Source organism: Pan paniscus, chromosome 9, assembly GCF_029289425.2.
Source record: "Pan paniscus chromosome 9, NHGRI_mPanPan1-v2.0_pri, whole genome shotgun sequence".
Lineage (NCBI taxonomy): Eukaryota > Metazoa > Chordata > Mammalia > Primates > Hominidae > Pan > Pan paniscus.
The window spans coordinates 23,522,272-23,537,283 of NC_073258.2; the positions used below are offsets into that span (position 1 = coordinate 23,522,272).

Consider the following 15,012-nt stretch of genomic DNA (forward strand, 5'->3'; position numbering starts at 1 on the left):
CCCAGCACCATTTAAGGAAGAGGTTGTCCTTTCTCCAATGTAAGTTGCTGGCACTTTTGTCAAAAATCAGTTGGCTGTTTTAATAGTCTGTTCTCACTTTGCTATTAAGAACTACCTGAGACTGGTAATTTATAAAGAAAAGAGGTTTCATTAACTCTCAGTTCTGCAGGCTGTACAGGAAGCATGGCTTCAGAAACCTTAGGAAACTTATGGTCATAGTGGAAGGTGAAGAAATGGAGGCACAACTTGCATGACAGGAACAGGAGGAAGAGAGCAAAGAGGAGGTGCTACACACTTTTAAACAACCAGATGTCATGAGAACTCACTATCATGAGAACAGCAATTGGGAAATCTGTCCCCATGATTGAGTCACCTCCTACCAGGTTCTGCCTCCAACACTGAGGTTTTCAATTCGACATGAGATTTGGGCAGGGACACAAATCCAAGCCATATCAGCTGTAAATACATGAATTTATTATTGGGTTCTCTATTATGTTCAATCAGCCTGGGTATCTGTTTTTATGCCAGTATCATGCTGTTTTGGTTACCATAGCTTTGTAGTATATTTTGAAGTCAGGTAGTGTGATGTCTTCAGCTTTATCATTTTTGCTCAGTTCTGCTTTTTGGCTATTTGGGATCTTTTATGGTTCCTCAAGTTTTAGGCTTTTTTTCTATTTCTGTGAAGAATTTCATTGATATTGATATCGACATGTCATTAATAGCTATTGCATTGAATCTGTAGATCACTTTGAATAGTATGGTTTGTTTAACAATATTAATTCTTTCAATTCATGAACATGGAATAGTTTTACATTTTTGTGTGTCCTCTTTAGTTTCTTTTATCAATGTTTTGTAGTCTTCATTATAGAGATCTCTCATCTCCTTGGTTAAATTTATTCCTAGGTATTTTTTTTGTAGCTATTGTAAATGCATTTGCATTCTTGATTTCTTTTTCAGCTAGTTTGTTGCTGATGTATAGAAATGTACCAATTTTTATGTGTTAATTTTGTATCCTGCAACTTTACTGAATTTGTTTATTAGTTCTGAGATTTCTTTTTGGTGGAGCTTTTGGGTTTTTCAATATATAATATTATATCATCTGCAAAGAGGGCAATTTGACTTCCTCTTTTCCTATGTGGATTCCTTTTATTTATTTCCCTTGTCTAATTGCTCTGGCCAGAACTTTGAGTACTATGTTGACTAGCAGTGCTAAAAGTTGTTATCTTTGTCTTGTTCTAGTTCTTAGGGAAAATATATTTTGGCTTTTTCTGATTCAGTATGATGTTAGCTATGGGCTTGCCTATATGGTCTTTATTGTGTCTGGGTATACTGATTCTATGCCTAATTCATTGAGAGTTTTTATCATGAAGTGATGTTGAATTTTACCAAATGCTTTCTCTGCATCTATTGAGATGATAATATGGTTTTTGTCCATTCTGTTGATTGGACAATGCGGTGATTTATGTCTCACATTTATTGATTTGAGTATGTTGAAGCATCCTTGCATCTCCAAGGTAATTACTACTTGATCATGGTGTATAATCTTTGTGTTGTACTGTTGTATTCAGTTTGCTAGTATTTGGTCGAGGATTTTTGCATCTGTGTTAATTAGGGATATTGGCCTTTAATTTGCTTTCTTTGTAATGTTTTTGTCTGATTTTAGTATCAGGGTAATACTGGACTTGTACAATAAGTTAGGAAGAATTACCACCTCTTCAGTTTTTGTAATAATTTAGAAGAATTGATAGTTAATTATTTTCTAAAAGTTTGATAGAATTCAGCAGTGAAGGCATCCATTCCCAGGGTTTTCTTTGCTGGGAGATTTTTTTGTTACTCTTTCAATCTCTTTACTTGTTATTGGTCTGTCCAGTTTTCCTGTTTCTGCTTTAAAATTGATAGGTTACCTGTGTCCAGAAATTCATCTATTTGCTCTAGGTTTTCCAGTTTGTTGGCATATAGCTATCATAATAGTGTCTAATGATTTTTTTGTTGTTGTTCAGGCAAGGTCTCACTCTGTTGCCCAGGGTGGAGTGAAGTGGCATGATCATGGCTCACTGCAGCCTTGACCTCCCAGGCTCAAGAAATCCTCCCACCTCAGCCTCCTGAGTAGTTGGAACTGCTGGTGTGGGCCACCATACCTGGATAATTTTTGTAGTTTTTATAGAGGTGGTATTTCACCATGTTTCTCAGGCTGGTCTCTAACTCCTGGGCTCAAGCAATCTGCCTGCCTCAGAACTCCCAAAGTGCTGGGATTACAGACATCAACCACTGTATCCGGCCTAGTTGAATGATTCTTTATATTTCTGTAGTATTAGTTGTAATGTCTCTCATTTTCAGTTTCTTGATTTTATTTACCTAGGTCTTTTCTTATTTTTCCTTAGTCTAGCCAAAGGTTTGTTGATTTTGTTTATCTTTTCAAAAAACAAGCTTTTTGTTTCTTTGATCTTTTGTATTTTGTTTGTTTTGTTTTTGTTTGTTTTTTGAGAAAGTCTTGCTCTGTTGCCCAGGCTGGATGGCAGTGGTGCGATCTTGGCTCACTGCAAGCTCTGCCTCCCAGGTTCACACCATTCTCCTGCCTCAGCCTCCCGAGTAGCTGGGGCTACAGGCACCTGCCACCACACCTGGCTAATTTTTTGTATTTTTTTTTTTTTTTTTTTTTTTTTAGTAGAGACGAGGTTTCACCATGTTAGCCAGGATGGTCTCGATCTCCTGACCTCATGATCTGCCTGCCTCGGCCTCCCAAAGTGCTGGGATTACAGGCGTGAGCCACCACACCTGGCTGATCTTTTGTATTGTTTAAGTCTCCATTCAGTTTAGTTCTGCTCTGATCTTTATTATTTCTTTCCTTCTACTAATTTTGGGTTTGGTTGGCTCTTGTTTTGAAATCACTTGAGGTGCATCATTAGATTGCCTATTTGAAATATTTCTATTATTTTTATGTCAGCTTTTATTGCTATAAACTTGCCTTTTAATACTGGTTTTACTTTGCCCCAGAGGTTTTGGTATATTGTGTTTCTGTTTTCCTTTGTTTCAAGAATTTTTATGATTTCCATCTTAATTTCTTCATTGACCCAGTGGTCATTCAGGAACCACTGGGTTCCTGAAACATGTTTATATTCCATGTTTTTATATAATTTTCAAAGTTCCTCTTGGTATTGATTTCTAGTTTTGTTCCATTGTGGTCTGTGAAGAAACTTGATATGATTTTAATTTTTAGAAATTTGTTTAGACTTTTGTGGTCTAACATATGTTCTATCCTGGAGAATGTTCTATGTGCTGATGAGAATGTATGCTTTGTCGTTGGATATATTGTTCTGGAAATGTCTTTTATGTCTATTTGGCCTAAAGTCCAGTTCAAATCCAATCTTTTTTTGTTGATGTTCTGTCTAGTTGATCTATCTAATGCTGAGAGTTCAAGCCCCGTATCATTATTATACTGGAATCTCTTCTCTCTCTCACTCTCTTTCTCTTTCTCTCTTCAGATGTAGTAACATTTGCTTTATGAATTTGGGTCCTCCAGTGCTGGATGCATGTGTATTTACAATTGTTATATATACTTGCTGAATTGATTCCCTTATCATTATATAATGACATTCTTTGTCTTTATTCTTTTTTTTTACTTAATATCTATTTCATCTGATATAAACATAGCTACTTCTGCTCACTTTTGATACCTATTTGTGTGGAATATATTTTTTATCCCTTTACTTTTAGATGGTGTGTGTTTTTACAGGCAATATTAGTTTCTTATGAACTTCATGTAGTTGGGTCTTACAAAAAATCCATTCAGCCAGTCCATATATTTTAACTGGGAAATCAAAACCATTAATATTTGAGGTTTATATTGATAGATGAGTACTTACTCCAGTTATTTTGTTAATTGTTTTCTGGTTTTTTTTTATACCCTTTGTTCCTTTCTTCTTCTCTTATTGTTTATTTTTGTGGTTTGGTGGTTTTCTGTAATAGTAATGTGTGATCCCATTCTCTTTGTATTTGTTTATCTGCTCTACCAGTGAGTTATACATGAGTACTACTTTCATGAAAGCATATGACTCAAAAAAAAAATATTGCCCTTCACTTCCTGATGTAGGACTTTGTTAAGCTTTTCTTGTAGGTCAGGTCTACTGGTGATGAATTTCTTCAGTTTTTGCTTGTCTGAGATAGACTTTGTTTCTCCATCATTTCTGAAGGTTAGTTTTTCTGTGTATAGGGTTCTTTGGTGGCATTTGTTTTTTCTTTCATCACTTTAAATGTATCATCCCATTCTTTCCTGGCCTGCAGGTTTCTGCTGGAAAATCTGCTGTTAGTCTGATGGCATATCCTTATATGTGATTTGATGTTTTCCTCTCAGTTTTTAGCATTCTGTCTTTATATTTGCCTTTTGAAAGTTTGACTATAATGTGCCTTGGCAAGGACCTTCTTGGGTTACATTTATTTGGGGGCTTTTAGCTTTCTAAATCTGGATGGTCGTATCTCTCCTAAGTATTGGGAAGTTTTTAGCTAATATTTTTATTTTATTATTATTATTTTTTGAGACAAGGTCTCTGTCTATCACCCAAGCTGGAGTGCAGTGGCATGAACATGGTTCCCTGCAACCTTGACCTCCTGGGCTCAAGTGATCCTCCTGTGAAGTTATGACCACAGTTGTATGCCACCATACCCAGATTTTTTTTTTTTTTTTTTTTGGTAAATATGGCACATCACCATCTTCCTCACTCTGGTCTCAAACTCCAAGCTATCCTCCTGTCTCAGCCTCCCAAAGTGCTGGGATTATAGGTATGTGCCACCATGCCCAGCCTATGGCTATTTTTTAAAAATAGGTTTTCTATGCCATTTCCCATCTTTTCTTCTTAGAACTTCCAAAATTCACATATTTGTTTACTTAATGGTGGCCCATATGTCCTTTTAGGCTTAATTTATTCTTTTAAAATGTCTTCTTATTTTTGTCTGACTGAGTTTCTTCAAAAGAGCTGTCTTCAAGTTTAGAAATTATTCTGCTTGAACTAGCCTATTATTGACATTCTCAATTAAAGTTTTATTTCATTCATTGAATTGTTCTGTTTCAAGATTTCTCTGGTTTTATTTTGCAATATCTATCTCTTTGTTGAATTTCTCATTCAGATCAGGCACTGTTTTTCTGATTTTGTTGAAATGTCTGTGTTCTCTTGTATCTTGCTGAATCTCCTTAAGATCATTATTTTGAATTCATTTTTCAGTCATTTCACAGACTTCATTTGCTTTTGTGTGTTGGCTCCCTCTGTCCTGGGGTAAGCCTCTTTGCTGTGCTGAATTGCCTGTCCCATGGGATATAGGGTGCTACACAGGCTCAGATGCTATGGTCATGGTATCATTTCTGTGTCCATCTCATGTCACGATGCTGCAACTTTCTGGGTGTATGTGGTGGGATGGCAGCAGGACCCCAGGAATATGGACATGCAGGGACTACTGGATCCTATGAATGGATACATTCTGGTGGCATCTCTGTTCTTAAAATGGTATTGTGCTTCAGCATCCTGGATCCAGGGGAGTGCAAAGGACTCAGTGTGTTTTTCCTCTCAGGAAATATGAAGTTGCTTGGGCTCCAAATGCTCCGTATGCTGGGATCAGGGCCTGTAAGGGCTGTGAGACTCTTCTGTACCTAGAATTGTTGGTGTCCATGGTGAGAATATGGCTGCTGGCAATCTCCCACTTTCTTTTTTCCCACAATGGGAATTCCTCTTGGCTTGAAACAAATTGATACTGGGTGCTTTGCTTTTCTCTCTATAATGCCTTTTTAAGTTTCTGTACCCTAAAAGGTCTTCATAACTTCTCTACTGAATCCCAGTATTCTTCCTTAAATACTCTGTTTGATTTGTGGTTATCTACTGGTTGTTGTGGTCCTTTGTCAGGGAGGTGAGTGCTGGACACCTCTATTTAATCATCTTGATAACATCTGTCTCAATTCAGTTGTAACCACCATCCTATGATTAAGTCTGCCCACAAGTAATTGTCGCAGCAATATTAGTAGAATTAGTAGTAGTAGTAGTAGTAATAGTAGCAGCAGCAGCAATGACAATCAAATACCTAACACTTGTGGAGCACTTACCAGCTGTAACCTGCTGTCATAAATTTTCTACCTATATTAATTAATTTAATTCTCAAAACAATCCCAAGTGATAGGTTCTATCATTGTCCACATTTTACAATGAGGAATCTAAGACAGAGAGGTTGGGTAACTTACTTAAGTAGACATAGCTTGTAATTGGCAAACCAAGATCTTCTAAACTAGGCTGGTGACTCTGGAGTTCATACTCTTAACCTCTATGCCAGTCCGTCTTTCGCAATCACTTGTCATATCTTTTGCAGCATCCTTGGCAACTGGAAAGGAATGTGATATTTATAGAAGAAAATGGTATTTTCTTTGGCTGTCTCTATTAAACACAGTTTTGAAGATGCTGGTCATTTTGAAAACTTGGGCATGACTAAAGAAAATGAAATGTGGAAGTTCTATGGCCTTTGTTCTTTGGGAATAGGTCATCTATTCTCAGTAAGTATGTAGGAGATCCCAGTAGGAATTGGGGGCTAAAATACAGGAAGACAGTTCATTGTTGGCATTATGATATCATGTCCACATTTCATGGTTTAGTTTCAGCCACATCCAAATTAACTTGCAACTGCTCAGTAGTGACATGTTTGTTCATCTAATGTCTACATTCACAATCTGAGTTTCTCTACTTACCAGTTCTATGATCTTAGGAAAGTTATATAAAGTACTGTTGTCTAAGTTTCTTCGTTGTAAAATGAGCAAACCTACTTCATTTAATTGCTGGGAGAATTAAATGGTATAATATGCCTAAAATATTGACTTCAGTGCTTGGCATTCTCTAGGTTCAATAACATTATGGAAGGTATTAATAGATAAAGTGAAGGTTGTGGAAAATATGCTACAATTCCTCTCCTCAAAGTCATTTATGGCATTAATGACAAAACTTGCAAATATCATCACAATATATTATGATATCATTGCCTCCAAAGAGGTAAAGATATTACATTTTATAAAAGTTCTAAGATAGATGAAATTCATGATCTAGAGAAAAAGTGTGTAAGCCTTCATGAACATGGTAAGAGTATGGGTTTGAAGTGGTGTCTGAAGCCAGGCAAAGGCAGATAAACCAACTACATTGTGAGAGAGTATTGTGGGTCAATGAAACAACATGAAAAACTAGAGAGGTAGAAACAAACTCGTACATTTGTAGGACAGCAAAGATGCCACCTCATTAGAGAAAAAGATTTACTTCAAGAATATTGGAAGATAAGACCTGGTAGGGAAGGATGGACCAGGCTTTTGGAATGCTGCACAGAACCATACCTTTCTCCATACTTAAGTCTGCATGAGCAACTCTAATTGAGAAACCTTGACCATTTGTGAAAGATTATTTAAAATATTACCTTTTGCGAGAGGACTTTTCTCTTCTCTCCATTAGAAGGAATTTCTTCCCTCCAGTGAACTCTCAGTCTAGCTTATCTTTATTCCTCTTATCTAGCATGACCACACATGCTAGTTTGCCTGGGTCATTCTGAGTTATGCTTGTTATCCCAGTGTAATTATTAGTAGAGCACCCTTTCATTCTAAAATATGTTCCTTTTGTATGATAAAATAAAAGGTCAACTACTTATAACTCTTATCACTTATCTTCTGTGTTCCGGTTAGTTACCCCTATTAAAATGTTCAGGCTAGCAAAGACCATTATCTACTCATCTTTGTATTCCCAGTACAGAACATAATAATTATTTATTAAATGAATTTAAAGAAGGAGGCTGAAAACTCTTGGAGTATAAGTCTGAATCCTTAGACTTTTTTATGTTTCTAACCTTGTCTGGTATTGCACCTGCAAATACTAGGTACTTGATAGGTTTGTAAATTCGAGTGGACATGCACAAGGGTATACTGTTTCTGGAGTGTGCTGGAGATGACTTGAGCACAGACTTGAAGTGTGTCCTCAGAAATCTTATCTTCTTTTCTCACCGTTTGCTAACCTGTGCACATTTCTTGCTGACAGTTTGGGTTGGTCTTAAGGCCTAAATAAAAATTTTATTTGGAAAATTCAAGTATTAAATCAAAATTCAGATGCATGTGTGTGCCCTACCTCTGTTGTGTGTGTGTGATGAAAGCAGTCCTATTTTGTAGGATTTAACCTTTCTCATTACTGGGTCCCCATTAGGAAATTTAAAATAAAAATAAATGAAGATTGATGATATTTCAAATGATTGGTACATTGGTTGAATAATTCACTTAACAAACTATATTGAATTTTTTGTTTTGTTCCAATTAGTGTTATTTCCTTGAGGTTTCTAACTGGAATTTCTATTCTTGTTTTATAACTATTTATGATTTGAATGGCCCTACTGGATTTTTCTTCTTAAAATTTGTGAGTGAGAAGTTATGCTAGCAGATGTTAAAAAGGAATAAAGGATATAAACTTTGCCATATTGTTTAGTTATAGAGGAGTCATTTGGGTAACTCCATTAACTTGCTGAGTGTGAGAGGAAATTATAGTTATCTATGAAACCTTAGTTTCTAATTTGGAATCTTTTCATCTGTTTTCTAGGGTTAGATCGGTTTCCCTCCATGTCCTGTGGGTCAAGGATGCCACAGCTATCTGAATATGTATAACCCACATCACTACACGGCAGGCAGATACGCAGAGGTTAGATTCTGAAGCCTATGAAAGTGGGCTATATGGAAAATTAAACTGCTGAAGGCCCTTAAACAGAGGCCTCAGAGTAAATTCTTTTCCTACTCTCAGCACAATCCTGTGCTCGCCAGCCTTCCCTGTGACCAGTGGTACTCCTTCGAAAATTTTGTTGGGAAATTCTCCTTTGCTAGGCTATATTCACCAGCCTTTCTCTGCAGTTTTATCCTCTTTGTTCTAAAGAAGCCATGGAATCTCTCATATAGGTTTGTTTCTTTTCCCCTCTCCCCTCCCCTCCCCTCTCCTTCCCTCCCCTTCCTCCCCTCTCCTTCCCTCCCCTCCTCTCCTCTCCTCTTTTTTGTAACCTGAGGGGAAGGTTTCCAATTGTGGACGTTTTTCAGCATTGTGGACATTTTAGGCTGGCTAGTTCTTTGTTGTTTTGAGCTCTTCTGCACATTGTACAATGCTTAGCAGCATTCCTGGCCTTTATTCCCTAGATTTCAGTATCACTTCCTGTTCCCAATCATGGCAACCAAAAATACCCTCTGACAGTGCAAAATTCCCCCTACTGAGAACCATTACCTTGGAATCTCTGTGAAAACCTTTTTAGAAGGTGGAAGAAACAATGGCCTTAGTGCAGCACTTACCAGTTGTGTGATGGACAGGAGTTGTTTGACTTCTCTGATACTGTTTCTTTACCTGCAAAGTAGGGATAATAACATCTTTCTTTCAGAGTTCAGATTTCAACAGGAACTTTTAGGCACATAGTAAGGTACTGACAAGTGGTAGTCACTGTCATTCTTATTTGGTGAATTCCAGCTACATTTCCCAATACCAGTAATTCCAACTTAAGAAAAAGTCTTTCTCTTTTTCTCTCACCCTGGAAACAGAACACGATGAATGTGGCAGCGGCCAGCACAACTGTGACGAGAATGCCATCTGCACCAACACTGTCCAGGGACACAGCTGCACCTGCAAACCGGGCTACGTGGGGAACGGGACCATCTGCAGAGGTAGGCTTGCCGCCTTAGGGGTGAGTTGTGAGCAGCCATTCTGCCTGGGCTCTTGGCACTTGTGCGTCGCACCTTCTTGGTAACTCTTGGTGGAACACAGCCAGGGTTGCTGCTCCTGGTTTATCAACTGGCAAGGATACTGTGCATCAGGGAAAAAGAAAAATGCTTCAGGTTTAGCTTTGGAGTTGAAAGAAAAAGGTATAGGTGTGGGTCAGGGGCACAGTTACATAACTTGATGGCTCTGTTCAGCTTTGCCTGTTGGCGTGAGTTTGTGAGGGAAGCTTGGATTGCGGATATTGGCTTTTCTTTCCTGTGAGATTTCCCCCAAGGGCAAGTGGACACTGTTTCTGTCCACACTTGAGGTATCTGCTTGGGTAGGAAACTTACAGTTTTAGCCTCGCTCAGTGTCTGGGAGCAGTTTATCAATTCAGAGGCCAGCGCCCTGGCTTCCCTTAGCATTTAGAATAAAAATAAAATTCCTCCTTCTGGCTTATGAGGGCATTCAGCATCTGGTCCCTGGCTCCTCACAGCTGACACCTCTCTTTCCTCTCACCCTGAATCCCTTTACCTCAGCCTACTGGGTCCCTGTTATTCCTTCAGCATTGTTGTTGCCTCAGCCACAATGCTCATTTCTTTCATGTCTCTACTCAAATGTCTCCTCATCACAGAAATGTTCTTTGACCACCCTATCTAAAATAGTACCCTTAGTACTTCTTAGCCCACACCAGGCTTGATTTTTTTCTTCACAAACACAACCTAACAGAACATCACAGGTTTATGTGTTTGCTTATCTCTGTGTTATCTGCCTCCCCACTAGGATGTAAGCTCCATGACAGTGAACACTTGGTCTTGTCCCCTCCACTGTCCCTGGTGTTTAGATATTATCTGCCTCCCCACTAGAATGTAAGCTCCATGACAGTGAACACTTGATCTTTTCCCCCCATTGTCCCTGGCATTTAGAGTGGTGACTTGCACACGGTAGGTGCTTGTTCACTATGTGTTAACTCACCAAATCACCAAAGGGGAAAGGCACAATCATAATGAAAAAATAGGCAACATGAACAAGAAAACAAAAGACATCCTATGAGGTAGGTATTATTATCCTTATTTTAGAAGTGATAAGATTGAGACACAGAGAGGTTAAGTAACTTGCCCAAAGATACATAGTAAACACATTGTCAGTATTCCTCTGCAGGGATGAAATGCTGGTAATGAGTGAAAAATAATTTACAACAACTAAGTCACTATATTTATGGATTGGATTGGGGAAGAATTTTAAAAGATCGATTTTATTCTGTGTTGGTTAAGGTGAGGTAAGCAGAAAGCCTAATACATGACTATGAGTGTAAGTTGGTAAAACTCTTTTTTTTTTTTAACAGCAATTTGACAAAATTTATCAACATTCAAAGTACATATTCTACTGATTCCATCAATTTTACCTCTTGAAATTTATTCTAAAAAAGCACAGGTTCATGAAGAGGGGGAAATGTACATAGAATTTTTTTTTGCAGCACTGTTTATATTCACTGAAAACTGGAAACAACCAAAATATCCATCAGTCTTGGAATGATTAAATTTATCTTGGCATATGCATTTTATAGAGTAGAATGCTATGGTTGAAAACTCTAAACATTTGTATGTACACACATGCACACACAAACACATACATACTTATACACATCACATTGAAAGATACCCTACATATTTTTGAGAAAAAATAAAATAAATTCAAGTTCAGAACAATATAGTATCATCAAATATCTAAGTTAATATTTATAAATATCTATATACATATTTATGTAAATACATAAAGACTGGAAACATGCAAACTAGTCACCTTATTACCCATGGGTGTGTGAAAAAAGAAAATTCACTTATTGCTATGAACTCCATGTTATTTGCACTTCTTCCGATGGTCTTTTATATGTGAATATTTGTGCGTATTTTTTCTAAAGTACCCCGAAGCAAATAAACTAGTGCTCAGCTTTTTTAAAAGGCTAAGGAAATTTCCAAAGCAAAACAAGGAAACAAAAACCTTAATGTAATTCCAGGGATTATCAAGCCCACTGCTGGTACCTGCATGCTAGTGCTATAAATCTGAGGAGCAACATAGGGATTTTAATGCACTTTTTTTCAGAATTATGTTACCTCATAAAATAATATTAATTGCCCTTGTCCAGTGAGTTTGTATTTGCCAAGTCCTCTCTTGCCATTGTGATAAGTGGTGGTTTCACCTTCGTAGAATTTTGTAAGTCCAGCTGTGAAAAAATATGAGTTTAAATAATGTTCCTGATGTCCGCAGACTGTGAGGGGAAACACATCTTCCCTTGAAAGTTATGAATTAGGGAAAATAATTTTCTTAAGGTGATTCTCATAATCAATTGTGTTGATCTCAGTAAGGAAAAGTCTTGTGTTTTATAAATGCTGCATGGGAAAGCAATGTGGTACGGTTGAACAATTGGATAAAGAGCTTGTACTCTTCACACCTGCTTTCACTACTGGTTCTCTACACTGGCTTTCATTACTGGTGAATTGTAACTTCTATATTTTTACATATTAAAATTTGGTTAAGGCCAGGCGCAGTGGCTCCTGATCCCAAAAGCACCTGATCCCAGCGCTTTTGGAGGCTGAGGCAGGTGGATCACCTGAGGTCAGGAGTTCCAGACCAGCCTGGCCAACATGATGAAACTCCATCTCTACTAAAAAAAAAAAAAAAAAAAAAAAAATTAGCTGGGCGTGGTGGTGTCCACCTGTAATCCCAGCTACTCAGGAGGCTGAGGCAGGAGAATTGCTCGAACCTGGGAGGCAGAGATTGCAGTGAGCCGAGATCACGCTACTGCATTCCAGCCTGGGGGACAGAGCAAGACTCCATCTCAAAAAAAAAAAAAAATTGATTAGTATTACTTTCCCTATTTATCTAACACTATTGTTGCATAGAATCATTAAGGGAATTTATATTTGGTGTTTTAAACTGTAAAATGCTATACAAACTAAAGACTAGTATTAGCCTTATAATAAAGAAGAAGAAAGAGGAGGAGGAGGTTGGCAGTTTATGGCCTTCTGCCTGAAATAACCAAATTTGTGTCTCAATTTCAGGGCATACATTTTATAGTTAACTTTGCCACCTTGTAACTGAAACTTTTACAGTGGGAGTTGGACAAGAATAACCAGACAACTTGAACTAAGTCTTTTTTATTTTCACTTTTTATTTTTTTGAGACAGGGTCTTGCTCTGTCACCCAGACTGGAGTGCAGTGGCTTGATCTCAGCTCATTGTAACCTCCGCCTCCCGGCTTCAAGCGATTATCCTGCCTCAGCTACTGAGTAGCTGGGATTGCAGACGTGCCCCACCATGCCCAGCTAATTTTTGTATTTTTAATAGAGATGGGGTTTCACCACGTTGGCCAGGCTGGTTTCCAACTCCTGACCTCAAGTGATTTGCCTGCTTCAGCCTCCCAAAGGGCTGGGATTCCAGGCATGAGGCACTGCTCTCAGCGGAACTAAGTCTTTTTAAGTGTTAAATATAGAAAAGCTTTTCTAGATAGACATGGTATTGTTCATGGACCTGACTAAATCTTGTTAGAAGTAAACAGTTAACATGCCTTTTTATAAGCATTACATAAGACAGCAGTTTCTGAAACAATACTAATTGGTGTGAATTCTCTCAGATGGGTTTCCGTGGTGGTTGATGCCCATGTAAGGCATCTTTTCTTCTTTTGGATGGAAAACACTTGTTCAGCTACAAAAACTCTCATTAAGTATGTGCAAGACACCTTGATGTGTATATTCATATATATGTTATCTCATTTAGCTCTCACCATAATCTTGAGAAGTTGATGCCATTATTCTATTTCACAAGTAAATTTTAAGTAAGACATAGTTGAATCTGATTTAACTCAACTAGTGGAACTGCTTTTAGTTTTTTCCCTCCCTTTCCTCCTTTTATTTTTCCTCCTCCTTTTCCTTCTCTTTTTGTTTCCTCCTCCTCTCTTGGCTGTTTATCATTTAACTGTCTCCCTCACACATTGTATTCTAACTAGAAACTAAAGAGAAAATAGAAAGGGAAGACAGCATACAATGATAACCTAGAATTTTTTTTTAAATTGCTCACATATTTAATAAATAAACTAAAGTCATTCTGAAACTATGCAATATGTTTTGCTTAATATTTTGGCATTTGAGTTTAAATGGACAAAATGCTTGCAAACAGTTTCAAGTCAGATTTGCATTACCTGACGTGAAGGTTAGGCTTATCAGCAGCAGAGTGTTTATCTGCTTTCCCAGTCCTGCATTAATGCCAAAACAGAAAGTGAGCTTTCACTAGGCAGTTGTCAGTATGCAGCTGATAGACTATGTCTTCTCTCTTATCTGTCATTAGCTCTGGATAGGATGTGGTGATCTTCGAAAGCATTCTTGTCTTAATGACTGATAATATTAACATTTATTTATAAAACATACAGTGAGTGTGAATTCTGTGTCTGGGCACCAAAAGAGCAAAAATAAATAAGACAAGTCCCCAGGGATTTCACCATTTAGTGTTGGAGAAAGATTTTAACAAATTCTTCCAACCCAACGGAACATTTACAAAATGGTATTATCTCGCGTGAAAGAGGCTTAAAAAGAATTACCCAAAATACAGAGCTATGTGTAAAGCATATGCGTTAGTTAGGATTCCTTTGGTTGCAAGTAATAGAAATCCACTGGCAAACTGGCTATGTAACTTGCAGAACCCAGAGAAAAATGCAAGCATGGGCTCCTAGTTCGAAAAGCAGGAAAAACTTGCTACTTAAAGATACTGAAATACAAAGCTTTAAAATTTTCCCATGATCTCCCTCTTTTCCTGTCGTGGAGTTTTGTATTTGCTATTTAATGTTGCTTCTTTAGGCTTGGGGATATTTTTGGGGTGAATGTTAACCCTATAGGAGCTTCAGGCCCATCTTGCCACTTGGTACATTCATGTGGCCCACCAACTTTGGGGTTTCTCACTCCCTGACCAGTGCACCATGATTGGGCCTGGGACAGGGAAGTTGAATCAAGTATCTCCCCTTCTCTCAAGATATCTTCAAACCAACTTTAACGATGACTGCCTTTCAAAGAAAATCACTACAGTAAAATTCAGGTCACTGTAGAAACTCCAGGAACATAGGTGAAATCTTTATTTTAAGGCTCTCCAGAATCCTGTAGTGCTCTGAAACCATTCATTATGAGTATGTTTGCATTGAGTGCATGTGCAGACAAGCTGCTTCCTGGAAATTTCTGTTTGATGAGTTGCTGGATAAACTGTGTACAAGGAAAACACAGAAAGCCAGAAACAGAAGGCCAGAGGTT

General features: G+C 37.8%; 1 protein-coding gene across 2 annotated transcripts in view; it reads left to right on the plus strand.

Annotated features, from left to right (window-relative positions):
* NELL1 (neural EGFL like 1) overlaps positions 1-15,012 on the plus strand; it is a 903,683-nt gene that overhangs the window by 548,218 nt on the left and 340,453 nt on the right. For both annotated transcript variants that reach the window (XM_003830453.5, XM_003830454.6), the window contains exon 14: positions 9,563-9,685. In XM_003830453.5, the coding sequence (XP_003830501.3) occupies positions 9,563-9,685 (123 nt within the window). The remainder of the gene's footprint in view (positions 1-9,562; positions 9,686-15,012) is intronic.